Here is a 26,226-nt window from a genome sequence, read left to right on the forward strand (position 1 = left end):
AAAAAAAAAACCGAAAACACTAAAAGAAAAAAAGAAAATTGAAAAAAGCCATTTATGATCAGAGTAGCATCGCCAGGAACCTGATCGATCCACTTTTGCCTTTCAGAGAGGGCGAGTTCGGGGTTCGAGAGGTTCTTGGAGATTCTGGGGGAGAGAATACGCCTTAAGGGCTGGGACAAGTACAGAGGTGGTCTAGACATCAAAGGTGAAGCCTTCATTTTACTTATTTTTCATCGTAAAGAGGACAAAAAGCTGAAAGTCCCATTGAGTTGCCTTCACTCCTGTGACATTCGTATTTGTTCACTTTTTCACTTGAAATGCAGGCGATATGACGGGCAAAGAGAGTGTTTACACGGTGTACGCTGGTCACGAGGTCATGTACCATGTGAGCACGATGTTGCCTCACTCCAAGGACAATCCACAACAGTTGGAGAGGAAGAGGCATATCGGCAATGACATTGTAAATATCATATACTCGGACGATCCGTCCGTACTGGAGACATTCAATCCCAACTGCATAAGGAGTCAATTTACTCGTGAGGACTTCCTAAATTAATTTCCTTAATTACCCTCTCAAAATATAAACATGCTGCATTAACATTTTTTTTATTTATATCAATTATGTAATCATTTTTTCAATAAAGACGAGGAATGAGTCAGAAATTTCTTTCTATGCGTCCAAATGAACTTGCAGACGTCTTCGCCGTGGTGACGAGCGAGGAGAACGAGCGCTGGAGAATAGCAATATACTGCGACGAAAGTGTTCCTCTCTTTGGTCCAAGTCTACCTTGTCCCCCCGTCTTCGAGGATCCGTACAACTTCCGTGAATTTCTCCTGGTGAAGCTGATCAATGGAGAGAAGGCGACATTCGACACTCCGACGTTCTCCCGGAAACGAGAGCGAACCCTTGATGCTCTCTTACGAGATCTGTACCAGGAACACACTCAGGATGCCAAGGGCAACGTAAGTTCCGTACGTATAAGCAATCATACTGTAGCGTATTCGCTTTTCTTGTTATCAAAAGTCTCCCCGGAAGAATTCAAGGAAGAATCCAATTGTTATCAATAAGAAAGGGTGACAACTCTTTACCTGAAAAGACCTCTCATTGAATAAATCAGCCCTGTCAGTTTCAAACTCCATATCGCAATCATTTATTCCTAAAGCATAATAATACTGCCCCTAAAACCTAATCGTTCGTCGATAACGAGATATGATTCAGTGGCGAAGAGGTGAAGACGCACAAAAGATTCACTTGGTTGGGGAAAGTTATGGTTGTTTCCGGTCATTACCGGAAAAAAAAAAACATTTTCGAGGTACTTAGGCGATTTTGACGAACAGTTACTTTTACCGATTTTTTCGATCTCCTTCATTTGCAAGAGTTATTTCATGTTTTATTGCCCTACTTCAATTTTTTTAATAAATGGGTGGGGTGGGTACGCGGATTTTATAAATAAGGTACGTTTTATTAGTGCGCGTTGTTTTAATTTTCCACTCCGATGAAATACTGACAATTACTGTAAATTAACGGTTGAATAATTTAAATAATTGTCAGGAAAAGTCAGTGAAGTTGATGCACTCGGAGTTGTAACGAAAATAGTGATGTACTAGACGCTATGAAAATAGACATTGAACTCTGCCCTTTCATTCCTGATGTACGACTGCTTCAAGGGTGAGCAAATTTATGATGCTCTTCCGGGTAATTAATTTCAAAGATTTCCGAATTACTCGACCGGTCACTGATAAATGTTCAACTGCATTCTGCACAAGATCCACAATAATTTTGGAAGAACTCTTAAATTCACAGATGCGCCCCAAAAAATTGCATACCAACTGATGACTAGGGCTATCTAATTTTAAAAATATCTTGATTACTATGTAATGCATTAAAAATATGAACTATTGAATTTCTATAAAATTTGACAAATTTTCACAAAACGAGCGGTCTATTAACAAAATCAACTAGTACCTCTTCGCTGCTGGATTGATCTCCTTGTTCCACAATCGGAACAAAACCCCATTATCAAAGAATGAGCACGTCCATATGGACGATAAGCATTATCAGAGTATTATCAAATCGCCCTGGTATGCTTGCGCGTCGAATTAATACCCCCCCTAGCTCCCAGCAACCGCCACACAAGCAATAGATAGACGATAACATATTGATTGGCCTAATAACGATGATTCCGTATTACGACGCCTGCAGAGTATGCTGAACAGACGTGCATTGTCGGATGTGGTTGAAACTCCAGGAAGAAGGAGAGAGGAAACACGTGTTGTGGAAATGGTTAGAGTTGGCCAGGCGTTGAAACTCGAAGCGATCGTTCGAGGTCTAGCGCCAACATCATTGGCAACTGTTGGCCCCCTCAAGCCCCGACCCTGGGAGCCCCGCTGCATCTACCCAGATTTCTCCCACGACTTGATCTGCGGAGACATATGGTCGGAGAACAAATTGGTATTAGCCACCGAGAACGGTACCTTCCTGGTTGAGGATGGAATGGAGAACAAGATGTTGTTCGACAAGACTGTCCTTATCAGACAACTCGATGTCGTTGAACAGCACGGAATACTCCTATTCAGAGCTGGTGACAAAGGAAAGGAATGCGGTGTACACGTTTACAGATTGAGTGAGCTGGATGGCGATGAGGCGCACACTGTCGATGATTACTCATTTGAAGAGGACGATGAGGTGCTAGAGAGCTTTACAACCCACGCTTCAACCGCTAGACCGCCCATTACGAGGACACGGTCTCACGTGAAGGAGAGAAAATTAGAGAGGACTCGAGGATGTCATTTGTACAGCTTAACGAGACCAGGTGGCTCGCATTTACGTATGTGCGTTGCTGTCGGAAGGAGATTAACTTTGTTGCAGTGGAAGCACAACGCTGCGTGGACGACTTGGTGTTCGGCGGCTGATACTGACACAGTCGATGGGTTTTTACTGATTAAAGAGTACAATGCCTCTGAGCCACCGAATATCGTGACAATCATTGAGAGCACTGAGGGCGGCAATCAGTGGCTGCTCTGCTGTGGTTTACGCCATCACTTCGAACTTATTTCGGCTGAAGGCACCAGTAGATCGTTACATGTTGAGGCATCCATGAAGCCTCATATCATCGCTGCACTCGATCTCAGGGAGGACGAGGAGCCTGAAGTATTGTTGTGTTACAATAATATTTGTCACTTTCAGAAACTCTCTGAGGAGAGTGCCGCAGCCACCGAGTTTGACTTCAATTGGAATTCTGTACCAATAGCTGTTGCATGTGCCTTTCCGTATGTTATCGCGTTCACCGCTGATACCATGGAAATTCGGTTAATTATTAATGGTAATCTTGTTCATACTATCACAATGCCCAATTTAACGCTTATTAGCTCCAAGCGGGATATCTATTTTGCTACGACTGCACCCGAATTTTTGGCAAACAAGTGCGAGAGGATACGGGTTGATACCAAGGAGAGGGAAGACAGGAGTGGCAGTCCACCGACTTCACAGTCGAGTTTGACCAGTGAGTTATATTTATTTATAAATGTTTAGTGAGTGTGTTTAGGTTTTTGAGCGTGTGAGGGAAAAAGAGCATGATAAGGTTTAGGTTTGAATCGCTTTGATGGACAAAAAAAAAATTGAAATTCTCTTGGTCTCTCATTTTCAAGGTTTTACCTTTGTAAAGGGTATGCATATTACTTTTCCTAAAGAAACGACTGAAATTGCGCGTGGACTGGTTTTGTCAGTAATAGGACGGGGAAGCATTTCTCTTTCGTTTTCGAAGAAAATGGTAAAATCCTTGGAAACACAACAGACTAAAATGCGAAAGGAAAATCACTCATAGCTCTACACCCTCTCATTTCGCGTATATTCCCCCCGTAGATGACAATAACACTTTCAGAAATTCAAAACTATGGGAATATTTTTTATTAATTTTAATTATTACTCATAAGGTGAGCGACGTGCCAAAAACACATTCTCCTTATCTCCCAGAATAATACCTCACAACCCGTAATTTTCAGACTCTCAGAATGATGTGAAACCTTTGAGGATTTACACAATACCTCTGCACACCCTATCCAGACCGACGTCAAAGACGAGCAATCGAGAACGTTGCACAAGTCCAGTAGAGCCGGAGATAGTGAACACCCAGCCGCCTTGCGATCCCAATTTCTTGAGTGTCGAGCCCCACAGATTGCTCAGCAGATCATGTAGCAGCAGCCCAACACCGAATCTCGGGGCGTCCTCAGCCTCCACCCCGAGCAAATAAATGACAGCATGAAAAGGGCAGTCGTAAAACACACTGAGGTACTCCCTCACCCGATCATTCCGACGTGAAGATTCCGGAATGGATCTGATTCACGTCCACACCAGTCAGCACAAATGGCTAAAGTGAGGACCGAGGGATCTGTTTTTTTAGTCGAGCTGTGGATAAAACGGCGCAGTGCGTCGAGCCACGTGTTTTGCTGGATCGAAGTGGTGAAGAATTGAGGAGATTAATGAGAAAAATTCTACTTTTAGAAATGTCTAGGTCTATCGTCCACGATAATAATGTGTTATAAATAATGAAATATTGTTACACGTACAGCCGTGTCTCACTGTAAAAATCAAATTGAAGCAGATGGTTCTTGAGAAAAGTTATTGAATAAAAATCATAAATTATGTTCTGAAATATTGCAATTCAACTTATTTTATCCGACTCACCTTGAAATAGATGGAGCGGGTGTGATAAGGTGGAGTAATTACCAAGTCTTAGATGTTACTTCCTAAATTAGTTTCGTGGAAATGTGCTCTGAGCATCGCATTTCGAATTTATCTAGTCTTATCAAGATGATCAACGCTGCTCTTTTTTTCAACGATATCTTGTTACTCTTCACAGCCAACGTCCTTTCGTTTCTCGTTTAACATAACGAGTTGAGGGTGAACTCGTGATATTCGGATTTTGAATTGGATTGAGCTACTGGGATTACAATTAATCGGTAGCAGGTGATGTGACATCGAACGTTGTCAGGTGCCAGAGTGAAATTGGTTACGGGAACGTGATGACCCGTATATCAATCGAGGGTACGTCGTGTTTATCCTCGTTAAACGTGTCAATTTGAATTAGAGATGTGATTGATTGGATTATCTTCATACATTCGAGGGAGTATCTTTTGTTTCACTTGATCATTACAAATAGGAAATTGCTAGGTGCCAATTATTCTCAGAGATATCTCACATCCGTTCTGCATTCTATGTTTATATTAATAGATCAAAACGGGAGTGGATTAAACAGATCACCTGTGCCCTAGGAAGGTAAAGTCACACGTGGCTACACGTTTCGTCTCATAACTTCTACATTTTCTACAATATTTTTCGTAATTATTGTGCGTAGAAAACGGATGTGTATCGAGAAATAAGTATTTCGGTTCGTACAAAGGAGATATTTGCACACTCGAATGGCGCACGACTTATAGAGGTGAAGGTTGCATGGACTAAAGAATAATAATGAATAAATTGAGAATACATTGAGAATAAATTGTTTTTAAAGAATATCAGAACCTGGTGCTGACACTTCAGGGAAGTGAAACGTTATTTACTCGGTTATGAATATGTTATTATAGTTATGTCGCCTGTAGGCAATAATGGTGGTTGCTTCTCGGCACCGATCAAAATTATATCCGGTGGATTTTCCGTGATGAATTCAGTCCTCTTGTTTGATCTACCAGTAAACCGGCTGATCCTGTCAACTGTCAATCCCCAAATCGCCGTGATTATGGTAATTTTAGCTACTAAGGCGGTGGATTTGGCGATGCGGGTGGTAGTAGGTGATGACGTTGTGTAGAATTCAGGAATACATGTGAAATACGGAAACGGAATGTAATCCGTGAAGGAACGAATGATTCGTTGATCACTTTGATTCGGGACTTTTAAATTCGTGAGGGAAAATCGTTCTTTCGACAATTTTATTTTTCCACACGAATCTTATTCCCATAAGAAATATCTTAAAGATTCGTTGATGAGAATCGGAAGATTAACGGAATGACAAATCCGTTAAGGAATGTTGCCGATCCGTCTACGAATCCCATTCGTATGGGGAAGTGTGTAACGAATCAGGGTTCTCAAGGGAATACCAAATATTCGTTCACGGATTAAATTCCCAAGTGTCGAGAATAGGTTCATTGCAAATTTGATGATTCCATTGGGAATAAAATTTATGGAGGAATGATTTATGGAGAAATGATTTATGGAGGAATGACGGTTCACTAGTCTCCGAGTAAATCATAATTTTTTCCATGACTTTTTACTATTTTTAATCTTGAATTGAAAATGCAACTGATCGCGGATTATCTTCGCGCATCGGATAAGCTATCTTTCTTTTTACATTTACAGCAACTGCAAAGTAAATCGTCCCCTCCCCTGAAAATAGCTGTTTGTGCAGGCATAAAAAAAAATAATTTCATATATGATTCACATCTGAAACGCTTTTCAGAAAATCCATGCTTCTTTCTCACATAATTTTTTATTACAACTCCGGGCGTATTCCCCCCGAGAGTACGGGAGGAACGAGTCCTCATGAATGTGCAGTTCAGGAAACCATGGGATTAACATTCGAATCATCCACAATAAAAAGAGAAGCAGCTAAAGTAAAACGAATAAACCAACTTACAGCCTAGAAATAACTACAATTAACGCTGACTATTACTCTACTCCCAGAAGTAATAGCTATTCATCCTTGCACTGAGTTTTTGCTCGACATGCAGCCGTGAGGTCATCCAATGACGCGCTATGAACGTAAAAGTTAGTTTCGTCGAAATTGTAATTACTGTAGAGGAAAGCTGGCAAATTATCGGAGAGGCAGTAGAATTTTCTGCTTTTCGGCTCGATGACGATGTCGTTGGGGAATACCAGATCGTTATCGTCCTGCGCTACAACGCCTGCAAATAGCAATTATCAGTAACAGAATAATCCAAAATAAACCCAGAGGATTTGGATAGCCTCAGCCAAATGGAATTTCCAACTCACGGAAGGTATCCGGGTTGAGCTGCTCATGAGTATCCCAACAGGCCACTGCATTTTTGTTGACCTGGGTGAAGTAAATAATTCCAGTCTCCGAATCAATAGCTGAGGATGTTCCCTGGCTTTTCGCTCCTTTATTTCCCTCAATACGAAACTCGTTCCGGTAATCAGGATTGGCCAGGGCCGTTTGATTTTTCAATAGACTAGTTGAAACGGAGAATTCATGAATACCAGAAAATGGATGGAAGTAGAGGGTCTTGGAGCCGTCCTCTTTCGGCTCACTTAAGGCCATACCAAATAATCCATCTGTCCATTGGAAGGTCAATCCACTGACATTGTAATCACCTGGAATGCCCAATGAGTTATGTTAAAATATTCTTTACAAAGTAGAACTTAAGTCCATTGAGGCCAATCACCATGGAATGGATCCATGTGGAAATAATTATGCTCAACCCTCCACGAGTCATTCTTGGCTAGACTGTAGATGACAAGTCCATTGGCTCCAAGGTCGGAATTATATACATAAGCTTCTTCACAATTTCGCGGGTCGACGTCAATCACAGTGTCAGCGAAGAAGCTATTTGGCTGGACGTCGCTGTCTTTGAAGGTGTATCTCAGAATAATCTGGAAGAATTCATCAATCATTCACACCAGCGAGTTTAATTCCATAGATTTATTCTTCTGTTACATCCACCGGCAAATTCATACAATTCTTTCTTCTCATACGTCTATCGCTCCATAAGCAAATACGTTAATACTGCAATTTCTTCTTCACTGGATAAATGCGTATTGTCAAGTCTTGCTGTGTGATGTGCACTTAATTGTGAATTATTTTGAGAATATGTAGCGCGATTGATGTTGGAAAGTGATTAAATCAATGAAAGAGGCATGTCATGTCTCGTGTCATGGCTCATTAATTTCTGAACTTTGAATTACTCACCTCGTTCGTCTTCAGATCAATAGCAATGAGTTTTCTCGGCTGAACCTGGGTACCTTCCCCGGTCATATCCTCAACTCCACTGTCAACAGCCCACAATCTATCACAAGCATCAATCCTCGGCCTCAGAATGTTAACAATAGCGTCAGGTGAACGAACATCGTTTGATTCCCAGTCGGGATAGGGATTGAGTAACAGTGATGAGTTCTCTGAAGCTGAAAATAGAGGGGTAGGGTAATTAATGACGCCTGATCTCAGATAAAAATTGAAAATTCTAGGTTGAATTAATGCTCGGAGATAAATATTACTGGCTGCTGTGGCTTCACTCAGGCTGACGTAATTCAAAGTAGCTGGTACTCCCTTCTTCCATCTTGGTACTGTAATGAAGAGCTTGTCACCCCATACATTTAACCCAAGGGGAACAATGTTTTCCTGTACGTAATTGTTCGATGCTGTGTAAGACTCGCGCAACGAGTCATTTGGAAAATTGTACGCAACCTTTTTCCATGAGGCTATCGTTTCAAAAGGATCCGCTGCAACGGATGTTGCTGCAAGGAACAACAGGTACCACATCTTTGTGACACTACAAAAATTAAATTCCATCATTATACCACAAAATGCAGAATATAAAATACAGACTTTTCAAATTTGAAGTGAATGGAGTGAGAAGCTTCATTTATTATTATTATTAATCCATTTATTATTATTATTATTATACAATTGAAACGATTTGGACGATTCAAATTTTGTAAAACTTGAACAAAAATTGAAAAAATACTTGTAATGTGGAGCAAAACCTTCGAATTTCATCATCTTGAAATATATAATATATAATATTGTGAATGACTGATTATTATTTCGGAGCCTAATTAACTTGTTTTGCGTTTTTTATCAATTGCTGTGGAGGTACGCAGAAACGATAGACTATTGTTGGTTGATACGGGTCTTTATGTCAACCAATTGTCCTGCCACACCCGCATTGCAACATTCTAACACATGCACAGCCTTTTATCACTGATCAAAACGAATTCTCACTCATGACTCAACGAACGTGACCATTGCACACGGCATTGAGATAAAAAAAAGACCCCGAGTTTTCTACTATTAAATGACGGCCTTTGATTCATAAATTTCACAGACACGGGAATTGAGATGAATCGAAAAATCCGAGTGAAAGGATTAACCAGATAAATCTCCCTAAAGTTTAGTGATAAAAAGATTTCCCGAGAAGTTCGGGGAGATATTGCCAGCTCCTCGAAAATCTCCAAATTCAGGTCAAGAATATTGATGTAAGTATTTAACCCGTGTGTTCTCTTAGCCCGGCATTAATTCTCAACAAGGTCAAAAAGTTTTGAGCTACGTAGATGAAAAACCTCTGGAAAATTCCCAGTAATCTCTTGTATCCCATCCATTTACATACCCAACAAAACACCTTGATTTGAATACTGAAGGACTTGAAGAGGAGACGAGAAAGTATTTGGCAACAGCTCACTGCTCTCGTAACAGCGAAGGACACTTTCTCTATTAAAAAATTTTTGTCCCGAGTGCGGAAATATGCATGAGCAGTCGCAATTCTTTCTGTACGTGTTAGTCATTTCGCTCTGTCATGCGATCATCGATGTCAACGACCAATATCTGACATTGAGAAAATTTCAGGGACTCGAGAAAATTCACTCAATAAAACAGAATGCCAATTCAAGGGAACAATGGCAGAATAAATTAAAAGTAACGGGACTTCTACAATAATTAATGCAATTACATGTTATTTAATTCTCATTATGTAAAAATTCCAGTAAAAAAGTGTCAGATCATATCCGACACACCTGAAGATTTACTACCTCACATTAAATATATTCAATAATAAGCAAATGGGAATTGTGAACTCGTGTTGGAAAAGGTATTTTACATGCGGGTATATGACATGATTATATTCACACATGGCTTTATATATTTTCTCCGATATTTTGGCAGATATTCTCTGCAGAAAAATGTTGTTATTCAAGGAATAGATATTTTGATGCGCGCGTATGAAATTTTGGTACTCTAATGTCACAGAATTAATAGAGGTGAAGGTTGCGTAGACTGAAATAATATCAGCAAGTTATTTTAAAAGAATTTCGAAACCTAGTACTCACAGTCTAGTCCAGAGAGAACAGGTATCGCTTGGAGAATGGCCTAACCGTGAATGACGTTATTTACTCGGATACATGAGTCTCTTATATAGGCAGTGGGCAATAGACTGTTGTCCCATCGGCACCGATTAGAATTATACACGGTGGATTTTCCATGATGAATTCACTTCTCTTGTTTGATCTATCAGTAAACAGGCTGATCCTGTCAACTGTCAATCCTCAAATTACCGTGATTATGGTAATTTTTGCTGCCACGCTTGTGGATTTGAGGATGCGAACAGTTGTGAGTGATGAGATTTTTTAGAATTCAGGGATACAGCAGTGATATACTTGCGGCTTTGATTGTTTAATTGCAAATGAAATTTATTACTGGAGGACTGTCTCGGGGGGTTTACAGGAAGGTTTTTCCCTGTCTATTGTTCCTCGAGCATATTCTATCGTGTAGTTCTTATTGATAAATGTTGCATTGAAGGCATTATTTTCATGAGCCTGGCTTTTCCATCGGTTTTCTTTTCTTTATCTCCATTGAATGCGCGCCAATTCTCATTAGGGACGCCATTACTCGAATTAATCTGTCTCCCATAAAAATAGTTATGCTTGTAAGATAAACAAAATAATCCAGATAAGATTAGATCTGTAGAAGGCCCGCATCGACTATATATCGAACGTGATCTTTTCTTTAAATTTTATCCTGTTGGGTTTTATTTTTGGAAGTTTCTACTCTACTGAAATTGTCAGTAAACAGTATTCAGCAGGATTGAATAATCCAATTTGATTCTTCTATACGAATTATAATATTACGATAATCTCTTGTTTTAATTTTCTTTTCAACGGTAAAATTACACAGAAAGGTTGCAAACTTCAAACCGACAAAAATCCAATCGAAAGAAAAGTAGAAATATTAAGGGATTATTATTATTATTATTTATATGAGTATTATTATTAATTGAGAGAACTCATAAGGTTTTTTACAAATTTTTTGCATATGTAATAGGCAAGAAGATAATTAAAGAATCGTCGAGTCCAGAGATTATTGAGAAACTTGCTGAGACGAGGAAAAATAAATTCATAGAACACCTCAGCCGAGAAGACTTATGATTGCAGAAAGGGAGGGATTAACGTACAAACTCACAGTATTACAAAATAATTCATCTATTTACATCGAGAACACATATTGTGAAATACAAAAGTGTTGGTGTACTCATGAGGCAATAATAGTCATACAAAAATACATGTTCACTATAAAACATCGATGTGTGTAATTTTTCATTTAACAAATGACGTTCACCAGTAAAAACCTTCAATTCGAAATTAAGTGAGCTCGAATTATAAAATATATTGGCTCATATATTTTCTGAACTATCAGAAATATTTCCCTCAGTCTCGAGGAGATTTTAAATCTGGAAAATAAATAGAAGATTTGGATCTTCAATTTTGCGTAGAGCCTACACCCAATCCTTTCACAATCTCGTAAAACACTTGTTCATTTCTATAAAACTATAATTCTTCTAAGTGTTTGTAGTTCGGCTAGAATCTCGGAAAAAATAATTAATAAATAAAAAATGTGGAATGATTGATTGGGTTTCGTATGGCTAACTAATCAAAGTGTAGCTTCAGCCTCAATGTCTTTCTGAGTTTTCTTGATTTTCTTAATTTTCCTGCAAAATAAACATAAAATATGAGAATTAATCATTAATTAAATTGATTTAGTGCATTTGGCCTGTCCCCAATCATCAGTGAACAACTCCCAAAGGAGAAGAGAACTAAATTTTCCAAAAAATATTTCTTTTAGTCCACGTAACGCCCGACAAAAAAATAGATAAGAAATTTTGTTTATCTCTCTTCATTTACGAGATGTTCATAATTATCACAGAATTTCTCTTTTTTTGTTTTAAATATTAAAAAAATTAATTACGCACTTTCCGAAGTCCTCGCCATCCTGAAGTGTCTCTGGCAAAGTGCATCCATTGGTTTCCGGTAATATCAATGCAAGAGCGGCACCAACAAGTGGAAATATGCCGAAAAGCACAGGCGGCAGCCAAGGCACAAAATTCTGTTGTTGGAGGAAAAAACGAAATGATGAAAAGACTGAAGTGTAATTGAATGTCTCTAATAAAAATCGACGTCCCGTTATTCTCAGCCCCAGTAAAAATATTTATCTCACCAGTGAAACTATAAATGGCGCCACCATTGATCCAATTCTAGCGCACATGCTGCTTGTACCAACGCCGATATTTCTTACGACTGTTGGGAAGAGCTCGCCGGAGAACAAATAGACTGTCGTGAATGAGACTGACATGCCAACAATTCCGAAACAAGCGAAAATTAACCTCAGCCAAGCTGCATCTACGGTCAATTCAAGGGGATTATTAGTAATCTTAAAGAGGAAAATAAATAATTACTACGACGTTACGGCAATCGCGATTCTACGTGGATCCGAATTTATAGCTTCGAAAATCGTCAGACTCGCTAAATTGTGGAGAAATTTTCTGGTTCTCGCCAATACTAAAAATTCTTTATTGCATCGCACATGTCTCGAATTTTTCAGAAAAATCGATGACTTTCCAGGAGTCGACAAGAACTCCAGAACAACAGACATATCCCTGTTGAAAATAGTTTGAAAAAGTCATCATTGAGAACATTCAACTGCTTCATCCCTCATTGCATCCCTCAAATTTCTCAATCGACTGTAAAAAAATCTTGGGACGTCGCCGAAATGATTGTGAAAAATGATTCCTTCCTAAATCTATGTAGAACATCGAAACCGGAAAATATATTCCGTCATAGCGAAACCAAACCCTTCAGATGAAATATAAAATTACTTTCGTGGTCTATCCTTTCTCTGCCGAAAACATGAAAAACCACAAAAACATAAATCTAAACACAAAATGTTTGCGTTAAATCTTGAATACTCACTCTGTGGTGCTGTGATCAAGAGAAGGGCTGCTAGGCCAGCTACAGTATTGCTGACGATAAGAGTTATCTTCCTGCCGAGTTTATTCATTGCCCACCAAGCAACGAAGTTTCCAGGTATCTGAGTCGCTCCAGACACAGCGAAATTCAGAAAAATATCACCACCCACTTGCCCAATGTACTGAGTCATACCGAACAATCCCATTCCACAAACGGTCCAGTTGAAGAATATCGCTAGGGATTTTATCCTCATGTTGGGGGTTCTGAAGAGATCTAGGATCGATGCTCCATGATCAGAGGCTGTCTTCCTCGAATTCTGATGAGAAAAGTCCATCAATCACTCGAATATTTCGAAGATCACTTCTCAAAAAATCATTATGTTGATGATTTTATTTATGGGACAATCTACTTTATTTTTTATTTATTTGACTTACGATTATTTCATTTCATAGATTTTATTTCATAGATTTCATTTCACGTGAATAAATTAATTATTTCATTTCAATAATTTCCATCCCATTGAAAGAATCTTTAGTTGATTCGAGTGGATTTTTAAATTACACTACCACAGAGATAATTTCATTTTTTTGTAATTAAAAGACAGCACGTCTATGGAAAGTAGAAGAATTATTCTTCAAGTATGAAGGAAATGATGAAAAAATCTCACTTGATGCAGACAGTGTTTTCGGACCATCTCCGGAATGTCCTTGTCCTCGGTTTTATTAACTCTAGCAGCTTTCCTGAGAATTTTACATGCAGCCTGTTGTTTGCCAACAGCTAGAAGCCACCTGGGTGACTCTGGAACAACCCACCAATATCCCAGAAGAATAATCGATGGCAGAGTGATTGCTAATTGGAGATGCTGCCAGTGACGAAAGTAGAAGGCTATTCCTGCTAATGACATGTGACCTAAACTATATGGAATCTGATAAAGGACTGTGATTGCAGCTCGCCACTGAGTGCCGACCATTTCCATACCTGAGAAGGAGCATTTCGATCAATTTAAATTGATGACATACATTCGTTGCAGGGACAAGCTATTTTTGATCGGGGACGGAAGGAACACTCCGTCTGTGGGGAAATTAATCAGATGAATTGCACGAGGAATATTACGTTTTGTACGATTGCAGGGACTACAGATGGGAATTCGTGTGGAATTTCATTCAAGGATTCGCAGAAATTGTCAGTGAATTCTCCGGAATTTCCTACTTACAAATAACATAACTCGTGACCATGGTTCCTCCTGTTGCCATCGCGGACAGTAATTTGAGAATTAGGAGAGCGGGAAACCACGGAACAATAGCACAACCAATTCCTGATGCCAATTGCAGAAGTACGGATATCATCAACGGAATCTTACGGCCAAATCTGCGAAATGTGATTACTTCGCTTATTTCTCTTAATTGATTAAATATCGATCATATTTAAATGTCTCTATTTATTCCTCTTAGAGATTTATGGAAAATTCAGTCACAATCTTCTAAATTTTCAATTATGTGAGATTGAATTAAATTTCAATTGAAAACTGTTGCTGAACCACTCATATATATTGAAAATGTTCTACTTTTCATTTGAAATGAGAATTGATTTTGCAATGAAAAATTGAATTTGGAGACTCATCGTAAAAATCTAATACCAAATTCAACAAAATTGTCGAGGATTAAACATTCAGGGTAGTTATTACCTGATTTTTTTGCGGAAAATTAAAGGCATTCGTTTCTACTGGAAATTCGTTTATAAAAGTGTGTAATAATTCCTGGTTGTTTCGCAATTTTGAAATTTCAGCTCTAAGAGATATTACACTAGTGCTGACAAAAAAAAATTCCACTATGAACGGATAAATATTATTGCTCACCGATCTGCCAAACTTCCGAATGTGATATTCCCCAGTAAAATTCCAAACATGAGTATCGACTGGAGTATATTAGCATAGTGTGATCTACCGCACACCAAACTCCACTGAAATGACATAACGAGTATCAGCACACGTTATTAATGAAAGGGAGTACATTGCAGGAATTAATTACCTGTGATATTATGGTCTCGGGGAAGATTGTTCTCTCGAAATTCCACTTATCACACGGGAGTCGAGTACCATTGAGATCAACGAGACACTGGTCCTTCGTTAGTGTACGCAGTGGGCTCGTGCAATTATATCCCTGGTTCAATGGTGCCATGAATACTATTGCCAGCTGATGCCAGGCCACTGGAAATTTCACCAGAGAGATCGCCAGGCAAATGAGGATTTGCCATTTCCCGAGGGCTCCCATTGCCTCCTGGACAGCGTCCACCTCCTCATGCTCATTCTGTCCCTTTTCTTTGACGGCATTTTTACCATTCACTTCCGCTGCAATCAGATCAATAGAATTATCACTTCTACCAGATGCTCCACGATTTTTCGAAAATATATCAACCCTTCCCCTTCATTTTTTGAAATTATAAAAAAATCAATGGAAATATCTTCGTGAGAGATATTGGTGCATTTTTGAGGCAGTTCTCCGAAAAATTTAATGAAATTATATTACATGAGATAGTCGATAGAAAAAAATCAATCCCTTTTGATTTTTGTTTTTGGAATGATTCATTTTAATTGAACAAATAAATTGTGTAATTCTGCGAAAAAAAGAAAAAAAATTAAATAAATATTTCACGTTTATTTCGTGGGCTGGGATTTTTATTCTCTTCAAAAAAATCGTTTTACGGGAATAAATCTATATTTAGGGTAATCAATTTTGTATTTTCTGTGAAGATATGAATCGTATAGAAAACATTTCAGTGAATATCCAAAAAATATCTAAAAAAAGCTTCTCCCCGACCCGAGTTCACCAATAATCGGGGTCCAGCCTCGGTGTTATCAACTCCGACCTTATTATTTTCTCCAAAAAAAATCCCCCCCCTTGCGTTATCATCCCCTAAATCGACACGCGTTGTGATAAATCGATTTTATAATTGCGCGATTTTCTCGCTGTTTACGTAATCCAACGCACACTATTTCCCTGCTCTATATTCACGCCGATAAAAGACGATTAACTATTATTAACAAATGGATAATAAAGAGCCCTATTGACTCCCGTCTTTCACCTTTCTTTCGTCAACTATTAATGATTATTTGATGATACATTTAACTCGACCATTTGTTAATTTGACTAACCTCATTAACAATAAATCAATGGTCAGATCAATTCAATTCGTAGTGATGTGCTCGAAAGGAATTGCTGTAGCAGGAATTAAAAACCCCAACAAGTGGTTTGGATTTAAATAGGAGATGAGAACTCACGTCGTGTTTTCGGAATTAATGGGAGCGTTTCCATGCGAAATCGGTAGATGCTAATTTAATCCCCGATTTGTTGAGGGCAACTGATCGTTTCGTCGATGTTCATAGAAACTTCCCGACACTCTGATCGATTAATTGAGGAAACGCTCGATTTCGGTTTCTAATAACGACCGATTTTATAAAACTGCCGCGAGACTTTGGTCCCCGAGCACGACTGATTTTTCCTCGGCCCGCGAGACAGTTCAAGGCTCGAACGAGTCTTGTCTATCAATCCAGTGAAATTTACTCAACAAAAAGAACATAAATAAAAGGATTGATAATGATTGAAGAATTCAGGCGGATAATAATGGGAAGGGGAAATTATTCCAAATCGGCAAACTATTTTGGAAACATATTGAGACAATATTTTTTTATTTTGCAGAGAATATCATATTGCAAAATACTGTTATTGAAACTTCTAGAATCTCCAATTGGTTTTCCATATTGAATCATTGACGAGCTAAGACAAATTTTAATAATGAAAAAACTTGATCTCAAGACTATGAAGAGTTTTAATTGATTTGATCCTGATGGAAGAATACGATTGGTAGTTTCGGGGAGTTATGGCTGATATCTCCTCTTTTTTCAATCTTTTTCGAATTTCTGGGAGACGGTTGATAAAATTGACGTGAAGAAATATAGCGTTTTTAAGTTTTATTATTATTCAATGTTTCACAAAGTTGCATCACCCTGTAATTTTCCAACGTTCTCGGTGAACTTGAGAAAAAATTTCCAAAACTTTAGCAGAAATCTACGGGCTTTTTGAGATGATTTCAATAATTTATTGGCAAACAGCGAATCAAGAAAAAAAATGTCCTACTTTGTAAAATTCTTTCTCGCATATCAATCAATAAACAATCAACGGACATATCAAATTTGCATATAATTTATTAACAAATGTAAGAAAAGTTTTCATTGCATCATCCCCATAAAAAAACAACCAACAAATAGTTTAAAGTGAGTTCAACTGAAGTGATTAACTATCGCCAATTGGGACAAGCCGAATAACTGATTAATCGATCATCAGAATTCATCTCCTGATTCAGATTTAAGAGAAATAAATGGATAAGTGATCTTTAGCTCGTACAATTCCATCGACACGTGTTTATATTATCGGAATGCCATGATGATTGTCGAGGGTAGGAGTGTCTCTCACGTCATGGAGATAGGGCATTCTGAGTGGACAGCAAAGTGGGTGTGTATTTGAAATAACAACTGGGATTGGCCAATGGAATGAAACATTCGAATCGGTGGCACAATATCGTAGGCGTCAATAATATCACGTGTCAGTGTCAACAGCTGTTAATAGAGGGCGCCCTGATGGCTAGATTTGACAGCTCGTGATTGCAAAAGGGACATGCGACCTTTGACCATTAGACACTGTTCGCCAATTCCAGGAACTTGTTGGAAAATTATATTTGAAATTTCAAATTTTAATTTTCGACGTCAAATTGACATGCAACTCCTGTAAGATTCATTGACAGCTCAATTATTTTTTGAATATTCCAGTAATTTTCGATTTTCAGATCAATAAATTCCCGAAATTTTTAATCTATCGAAAATTTCATTGTATTTAATGTTGAATTTTCTAGATAAGAAGTTTAATACATATTTAATACATGTTCTTAATTATTTTTAAAAAATTTAAAAAAATCTGTATCTGTTCTCATTTAGGCTTACCATGTAGAAATGGTTATTATTTATTTATTAGAAATGATTTGTTATCCCAAAAGCAGATAATTGACGTCAGAAGTGACGACATCATGATGTCGACTGATTTTTATCTCGTCGGGAAAACAAAGTCGAAGAAATTGATTCGATTATGTCGGAATTGAAATTCAATTCCGTCAAAACGGATATTGAAAAAAGTGTAAATAATGTAGTCAAATTTTATATTCATCCTCTATTCTTCAGATGTATCCTTTCATAAAGAGAAAAATTACTCGATGTGAATTCTAACTCAATGCGAGATTAAAGGTCTCGTTTATCAGAAAAGTCCATCATGCATTGAGTCCTTCATACTGTGATTAGCAAATAAATCAGTAAATTAAATGAAATCTGAATTTTCTGAACTCCCAACACACGAAAATCCCAGTTAATTAACATGTTAATGAATTTTCCAGCAACAAAATTGAATTATCACGTCATCAATCAGTTAAAGTAATTGTCGAACAATTTTGCGGAATAAAAATGTTTATTTTCATTTCTTGGAATCATTGGTGTTTATTGCTGAGAAGAATATCATAAATGCCTAATGATTTTGCTCTGGTTCATGAGGAAAAAATAGTTCATTTCGAATAATAAACGGCTTAAGTACGTGAATCAACTTTGCATTCTTCATTTTCAAAGGTAATTATCCTACGAAGGCTGCACCGATGTATCACCGCGTTGCGATATTTGACACAGATATTCCACCAGCGCTATAATTTTGTTATTGACAAAGAGCAAATGGTCTCAATGTTTCGCACATTTTTCCCAAAGTACAAGCCACATGCGGTCTGATTGGCAACGACATGAATAGCTGGATAATACCACAGCTTTGTTGCTCTATTCTCAGGCGTGAATGATACTATGGCACTTTCAAAACAACTAGACTGGATTGAAGGTGAGCAACGCCAGTCCGAGATTTATTGAATTATAAAGGAGTTCTTTATACTGCGGTTAGAATCTTCTGGCTTATCTGCTATGACAGGGTTGTAAGTTGCTGGTGAATTATCAGGTATCAAGGTTAATTTTTTTAAAATCAAAGCCACCCAAGGCATTTGAAAAACTTGCTTCTCATTTCGGCCAAAAAACTAAATGTAGAAATTTTTTATTTGCGAATGATAGGAGCAAAATACTGAAGATTAGCGAATTCGTTTGCTGGGCTATTAGTCTTTCGTCTCGTGTTTTACACATGAATGGAAATTTATGACAAGTTATCAAATATTCTAAATACATGTCTCGCTGGCGCCAGCATCAAACACAGGTGATTCACATTTGCGTAAATCATCAGACCTAATACGCATTGCGAGACGCTTTATCAGTCGTCAAGTTTGTCTAGTATTTAGTCGGTAGTCCATCGTTAATACGAAATGAAATGTAATGAAATTTTTAAAAAGTCTAATAACTCTTTAATGTTGACAGTTTGGAGATGGATACACCCGGACAAACGATTTATTTGGAGATTTCAAATGTCTTAAATTAAGACTCGAACTTCAAACATTCGAAATTCTCAAGTTGAAATCTTCACGTTTCAACTATTCAGATTTTTCTTCAATTGAGGTGTGGCTTGGTCTCCGAATGAAGGGTTGGAATGAAAATTTATTTAATTTAGAATAAAACCTGGGATTAATAATTTCGATACGAAAATATCACATTGAGACGCTTCAAGGTCTTAATTAGGGCTCAAAGAAGTTCCAACTCAAGACGTTTGAAATTCGCAAGTTGATACTTCCCAAGTGGAAATTCGAGATTAGAAAGCATAAGCTTAAAAACTGTTAATTATCAATTTGAATTGTAATTTGCGAATGATAGGAGCGTAATGTTTAATTTTTCAAAGTAATGTTCGATTTTTTAGGCGTATTCGAAGGATATTAACTTCTTTCTCCCCAGATACCATGGAACACCGGTCCTTGAGATTCAAAATGACCTTTCCATTCATACACTCAGTGCTAAGAGGCCTTCAATACTCCGTCATTACCACAAATTTGCTCCAAAGATAAATGGAAAAGCATACCGTATCCATTAGTTTGAGTATTCTTCATATCACCGGGCTATGCCGACCCCAAATTCTCTAGCTTTTGGTGCTTTTTCTGCGATGAAGAAATTTTCTTAGACTCTGAAAAATGAATAATCTGTTATTAAAATTAATTACCATTAATTATCGATGAATTTTTTAGTGATCCAATAGATCATTAGAATTTCCCATTGATTTCCTTATTCCGTTAAAAAAAATTGAAACTTCTCGTGCCGGTGGTAATAATTTTTAGAATATTTAAATAATCTTTAGGGAATAATTATCCGAATATCGTAATGAATGTCAACTTTGTGTTAAAAGTCTGGAAGGAAGTATTTTTTGGGTATAGTTTGGGATAAGGAGATGAATTATCGGCGGTTTTAGTAACTATTGAGGAATTTTTAGTGATTATTGGGGATTTTTGGGGTGATGCGGTCACCTGTGGTGATAAGGAGCTCTTTTCACCGAGACTCGGTCTAAATTCTTCCTCTCGTTATCGCACCAGAGAATGGAGAGTTTCCTTAATGGACGGGATAAGCAAGTGTTAAATGTCAAATGCCATGATAACAATTTTCGAGGGGATGACTGAGTTGAACATTTTGTTCGTTAACTTGATGCACGCCGGAAATGTTGAAACCGAGAATTTGAATTTAACCAGAAATTTAAATTTATCGTACCCCTCCAATTATTCTTAGGTCATTGACTATTTTATCACGTTTCAAAATACACCAACACTTTCCTAAAATGGACTCGAGGAATTTAATCAATTCTGTCAATTCCCGATGTTCGTTTGCATTAACAATTCATTAATGTGCATTAATGGTTGAATGTGAATTAAATGTCACCGGAATACGATCGCCGCTGGATTGTCGATAGAAATTTTCCAAAATTAATTAGCTGCTGATAAATCTTCCATTACGTACCACCAATTGAGGGGAATTGACAAATCAACAGTTTATAACCCGAATGACTTACAAATCGAATCACCCGAGTGGCAAATACAACAAATGGAAGCTAATTACAGTAATTTCTCTGATTTCACCATCGAGGGGAGAGAAGGAGAACTGATAAATATTGAATAATTTCTCTTTATTCAGGGTTCGATAGGTTCTCGGGGAAATCTCAGAGGCCAGGTTTAATGACTGATAATAATGTATGAATAATTGTTGCGTTGAAACGGCCAGTGGAATCGTGAGAATGAGCTAAAATAATTCAAATCCAAGCTTTCACTACTATTTTTTTCTCGAGTTGAATACTCAATATTTTAATTGTCATCGTTACGGATAATTATGTATCCAAATCCAGTCCATTCACTACCCATAGAATAATTAATTGGAATGCATCCCTTTTTTTAATTTCCGGTGAATCTACAATGGAGAAAAATATTTATTTTCTTCCTGAATAATATGGAAAATATGGAAAATATGGAAAATATGGGGAACTTTATCCTTGATTCACAAAAAATCTTTAAAATTCCTTTTTGAGAACGAAAATTTTTTTCTCTGTCCAATTTATTTTCTATCTATTTCTTATCTATTTCAATGGTTGGATTATCGATAAAAATTGGGTTGAGGGAAATGCCAGACTATTTATAACTCATCTCTGACGATTATCCATTCACGCGGCAAATTAGTCGTTATTGAATAGTTAATCCTATTTAATCTCCTGTGACGGTGTCACTTTGTCTTGCTCCTGTTCGATTAACAAATAAAAAATTAGGTCTTCGTCGGAGATTCAAGAAGTGCAATGCTGACGTCTTCGGGGTTTTCCAATAAAAAAAGGTGAACGTATGATAATCAGGCAGGCCTGAACAATTCTGTTTGAATAATTTTTTTAATTCTCTGTGTTATGAGACAATCTTCCTTCCACTTCGACTGATTTAAACCGACAGCCCAGCCGCAACGATGACGTGTTGGAACTACCATAACTGATAACTCGACTTGCGTCTCAACTTTCCTTCAATTCAACTAATTCCAGTGATTCCCAACGAAAAAAAATTTACCACTGAGATTCTCTAAAAAAAAAAACATAAAATTCTTGGACTAGGATATCATCATTATTAATTATCAAAATTATTATCAATATATTACAAAATGTGAAGCAACTGAAAATATCTGCGATCAAATATTCTTGACGAAGAAATGCTTCAAGAGAATTCGGAGAGAAATATTTTTTGTATTGCAAAAAATAGAGTATTGATAATTCTAGTTATGATTCTGTTGATTGAGTTCTTTAATAACGGAATATGAATTATTAATAGGAATGAAAATTGCCAGGTATTCGCACGTAAATTTTTCCCGATTTCATGAATCCTCTGATGGACGGTCCAGGTATTTTAGAATGGCCACATATTTGCTCGTATTTCTATTCATATTCAGCAATACCGATTGATCCGGTTGTCGGAGAGAATGCTGCGGTTGAGAACGAGGTCGCTGAATTGATAATGAAAAAAATAATCCCCATCCAACAACTTTTACAATATTTGCCTGATAAGAATCAGCGTGCCTGCTCAGCCGGCAATTAAAATCAACTGTACATCGCCCGTCATTAAACGATTTAGCTACATCCCGTGACTTCTCGAACCTCCCGCACGTGTGACGAAATTCTTATCTCCGAATGTGTCGATTTTTCCGCGATATGCATGCTAAACCGACGCAAATTCTAAACCGCGAGATATCTGCAGCAAATATTGACAGGATTACGAAAAATTGTGGCATTACTCGGTCAGGATTCCGTTGACTACGGAAAAAAACATCGGCTAATTGATTTATTAAGGTTAAACAAATTTATTTGCGAATGGAATTGAGAATTTTAGTTCGGATTTTAGCTGGAGATTTGACGCATTCTGGTGGGTCAAGTAAATTTTGGTTGTGGACAATATTTTTTTCTCAGTGGGACGAGGTAAGCAACGACAGAAATATCGGTGCATTCGTATTTCAATAATGCAGTGGCCATGTCTCGTCACATACCGATAATCAAGGCTTTGCCCGTGACACAGAGATATACGTATTTATGTTACGCACTGTGGGGGTGACCGGCGTAACAAGTGTCTCGACATGTGCAACCAGGGGAATTCCAAATTATAAACTATTTATAGTCCTGATGACGCTTATTAATCAGTTATTACTCGTCATGGCTTACTCAGGCCTTTATTTCTTTTAATCATTAAAGTATTACTTGAGAAATGGCCGGATTGTTTTATTTTTTGAAAGCTTAAAAACATTTTTCCAAAAAAAATTGTACCTGAAAAAATTACTTCAATCAAACCTTTTATTAATATAATTAAAAAATTATAGATTACTTGGATCTTGAGTTGTGCACTAACAATTGGAAGATTAATTAATTCATCGACAAAAAAGTGGAATTATATTATTTCAAGAATTTTTCATTGTTAAAAATAATGGTAAATAAAATAATTCAAGATTTCGAAATATTTCTTGGTATAAAGGTTTTTAATAATTTATCAAGTGAAAGTAAATTATTAATTCAATAGCATTATTTTGTCGACATTTTTTTAAACTTTGACGAAATGATTAACAATAAAAGTTACTGATTTATTTTATTCCGAGAATAAAATTTTATTTGAGGAAAATTCGATCTGTTAAGAACCATTAACTCGAGACGAATGTAAAATTATATACGATATTTATAATCCAGTGAATGGTTTTAATTAATATTTAAAGTATAATTTATACGAGAGGTGTATCATAGAAAATAGTAATTACAGTTTCAATAAATTTTTTTATCGAATTCGACTGAAGAATAAATATAATCACCTACGAACTGGTTTCTCTAATAATTAAAATGAAATGGTGTTTCTCAATTCCATCCCGTTGTTTCATCATTCAATCTATCAATGATGCATGAACAGTACTGTGCGACAAATGGGAATGGTAATCTACGGGAAATCAAAAAGGAAAAAAATTCGCTGTTGTTTTTATCCGCGTGAAATTTACATTTTAACATGTGACACTGTGGCATGTGTAATAGAACTTCGATTTCGGTTTCAATGTTGCCAAGAAAATGTGATAGCCAACTGTTCAGCAAGTAAGTTATCACCTTCGCGATGCTGTAAACTAGAATTTAACTGCATTGCTTTGTTGCTTTCTCATTAACAGTTGCAAGATTTAAATCACGGAATTAAAAATTAAAAATTAAAAATTAATTACTCCATACACAACTGTTTTCCCCAAAGTATTAATTTATTTTTACTCCTCATTGAAGAAATCTATTCTTGAAATCAATTAAAGATTGATAAATGACCAGCGACTTGGATGTATGAAAAAAATGTAAAATATTGAAAAAAAAAACAGGAGAAAAAATTCTAATCCGAGAACAAGTCTGTCTTATTGCGACGCCGTTAAAATTTACGAGAAATCCCCGGATTTGAGATATTCAATATAAAATGAGGCGAGCGCCAACGAATGTATTTGGCACCTTTCCCCGGAAAATTCGCGCACAATTCGTCTAATAATAACAAAAAACATTTCCCCACAGCGTTCAATCGCTGACGGCATTTCTCCATTCCCTCACCAGTCAAATAAAAATTCAGTTGCAATCGTTGTACTCACTATAGATTTCCGATCGATCCGGAAGTGCAACGACCGCTCTTTCTCCTCCCGGAAGCCCTCCACCGGCGCCTGAGCAACGGTTCAATTTCAAATTTCAACTGTCACACGGATTTATTTATCTCCACCCTCTAGCAATACAACTCAACGTCAACCAACTCTCCAGCCCCAGAGATATATTTAATTCTGCTAACCGTCAAATCGGAGAATTGCGTCAAGTTCACTATTAACTTTGAATATATACTCCACCCACTATTCCCGCGCTTTTTATTACCGCTATTGATTTTTTTTTTGCTCTCGTTAGGGAGCGGCACATTAATCCCGATATATATATATATATATTTTTTTTTATTTTCGATTGGCGTTACTGTTGGTTACTGTGGCACGTTACAAACTGAAACTCGCGCTGTAAGTTTGTTGGGCATAAACTCGGTCTTGAAATGGGCTCCCGGAACGAGCGCCACGCGTTAAAGAGGAGTAGAGGAGGTGGTGGTGGTCGACACCCGAAGAGAGGAGGATTTTTACGCAACTGTGGTGGATAATCAAACGTCATAACAACATCGGGATTACGATAATAAGTCACTCGTTATTACTCTCAATAGTCATAGGAAAAATATAAACACTCGAGGAAAGGACTTGTCAGACAGGAAAAAACAATTTTCTGGTAAATAAATTCTGTTGCGAAATGGCAAACTGGAAACGGTGCGTTGTTTCAACGCCAATTTTCAGAAAATATCTTGAATATTCCATTATGGGATTGAAGCGAGGGTTGAAGTAATGAACACTTCGATTTGTATTTTCACTTACATCATTCATTCCCAAGGAATAATTTGTAATTTTACTTTAGGCAAGAGATACGCTCTAAGAACACTAGTTGGGCCTTAGTCTAGGACTTTTGGAGCAATAATATTTTCACTCCTCGAAAGGTGCATTGCCTTTTCCCGGGACAAGTCCCAATCGCTAAATGTTGCTTAGGGATTGACAGTAATAAACATAAGTTTGTTTGTAAAATACAAGACAAGAATGTGGGCTTTCCTTATCTTAATAATAATATCTGGAGAAATTATAATCTCCAGGGAGGATGGGCATTTTCGGCGAGGGCAGAAGGGTCTCCTTCAAAAAATATTTACTCGGAATCGTACTTTTTTTTATGAAACATTTTTACCACTCGTAGTGGATGCATTTCTATCTATCGATGTAATCATTAATGGTACTGGTCATAAGGAAACTCAAGAAAATAACATGCTGCGAAAATGATAATGCTCAACATTCTTGGAATAGAGAAGAGAGTAGATTGAAGAATTCCTTCGACAGTACAATAAAAAAATCATTCAATTGTGGTCAAGCTCTAGTGAATACCCGAATATGAAAAAGTATTATTTCCTCAATCACCGTTTTCTCACTAGAAAAACTGGAGAGATTATTTATTTCAATCATATAAACAAAGTTTCTTTAAAGGACTACAAAGTTATTTTTTCACTCAAATTTAATACAGTTTTTCTTTTCTTTTAATAAAAATTGAGTTTATTCCATCAATTTACATATTATATAATATAAAAATCAGAGAATGAATAAAAAAATTATGTTCGCAGTTTTTTAATAAAATTTAGGGTGTATATAAATTTAGAAGTAAGAAAATTATCCATTTCAGATAAAATAGAAATTG

At 37.1% G+C, this 26,226-nt stretch overlaps 3 protein-coding genes across 4 annotated transcripts in view; 1 reads left to right on the forward strand and 2 right to left on the reverse strand.

Annotated features, from left to right (window-relative positions):
- The window catches only part of LOC105264819 (GTPase-activating Rap/Ran-GAP domain-like protein 3), a gene marked incomplete in the record, with an annotated part of 18,163 nt that extends 13,530 nt beyond the window's left edge, over window positions 1-4,633 (forward strand). Inside the window, 5 exon segments of the mRNA XM_011301963.1 lie at window positions 107-205; window positions 324-536; window positions 695-963; window positions 2,204-3,503; window positions 4,003-4,633. Coding sequence (XP_011300265.1) covers window positions 107-205; window positions 324-536; window positions 695-963; window positions 2,204-3,503; window positions 4,003-4,250 — 2,129 coding nt within the window.
- Window positions 4,634-6,463: 1,830 nt separating this feature from the next.
- LOC105264820 (protein yellow) lies at window positions 6,464-10,141 on the reverse strand. The gene is made up of 6 exons (XM_011301964.1): window positions 10,052-10,141; window positions 8,225-8,499; window positions 7,920-8,131; window positions 7,396-7,603; window positions 6,986-7,324; window positions 6,464-6,897 (listed from the first exon to the last, which is right to left on the reverse strand). Exons 2-6 carry the CDS (start codon window positions 8,487-8,489, stop codon window positions 6,686-6,688), a joined length of 1,236 nt encoding a protein of 411 aa, XP_011300266.1. The 5' UTR covers window positions 8,490-8,499; window positions 10,052-10,141; the 3' UTR covers window positions 6,464-6,685.
- Window positions 10,142-11,182: 1,041 nt separating this feature from the next.
- On the reverse strand, window positions 11,183-25,012 carry LOC105264822 (organic cation transporter protein). Of its 2 annotated transcripts, XM_011301966.1 has the most exons (10): window positions 24,564-25,012; window positions 19,993-20,094; window positions 14,989-15,308; window positions 14,817-14,920; window positions 14,175-14,329; window positions 13,629-13,939; window positions 12,965-13,277; window positions 12,213-12,394; window positions 11,968-12,101; window positions 11,183-11,706 (listed from the first exon to the last, which is right to left on the reverse strand). In XM_011301966.1, exons 2-10 carry the CDS (start codon window positions 20,018-20,020, stop codon window positions 11,649-11,651), a joined length of 1,605 nt encoding a protein of 534 aa, XP_011300268.1. In that variant the 5' UTR covers window positions 20,021-20,094; window positions 24,564-25,012; the 3' UTR covers window positions 11,183-11,648. The 2 variants fall into 2 exon arrangements, with proteins under 2 accessions (XP_011300268.1, XP_011300267.1); XM_011301965.1 differs by lacking the exons at window positions 19,993-20,094; window positions 24,564-25,012 and adding an exon at window positions 16,239-16,459.
- Window positions 25,013-26,226: the final 1,214 nt, after the last annotated feature.

The sequence above is a fragment of the Fopius arisanus genome, unplaced genomic scaffold, assembly GCF_000806365.1.
Source record: "Fopius arisanus strain USDA-PBARC FA_bdor unplaced genomic scaffold, ASM80636v1 scaffold00025, whole genome shotgun sequence".
Lineage (NCBI taxonomy): Eukaryota > Metazoa > Arthropoda > Insecta > Hymenoptera > Braconidae > Fopius > Fopius arisanus.

Bases quoted from the DNA above. Each gene is read 5' to 3' on its own strand.
- LOC105264820 (XM_011301964.1), bottom strand. From the start codon at position 8,489: ATGTGGTACCTGTTGTTCCTTGCAGCAACATCCGTTGCAGCGGATCCT. The intron at 8,132-8,224 runs GTAATATTTATC...CTCTATTTTCAG, and splicing joins GAGTGAAGCCACAGCAGCCA to CTTCAGAGAACTCATCACTG. The intron at 6,898-6,985 runs GTGAGTTGGAAA...TGCTATTTGCAG, and splicing joins GCTCAACCCGGATACCTTCC to GCGTTGTAGCGCAGGACGAT.
- LOC105264822 (XM_011301965.1), bottom strand. From the start codon at position 16,272: ATGGAAACGCTCCCATTAATTCCGAAAACACGAC. The intron at 12,395-12,964 runs GTGAGTATTCAA...AATTGACCGTAG, and splicing joins CTTGATCACAGCACCACAGA to ATGCAGCTTGGCTGAGGTTA. The intron at 11,707-11,967 runs GTGCGTAATTAA...TTTATTTTGCAG, and splicing joins GATGGCGAGGACTTCGGAAA to GAAAATTAAGAAAATCAAGA.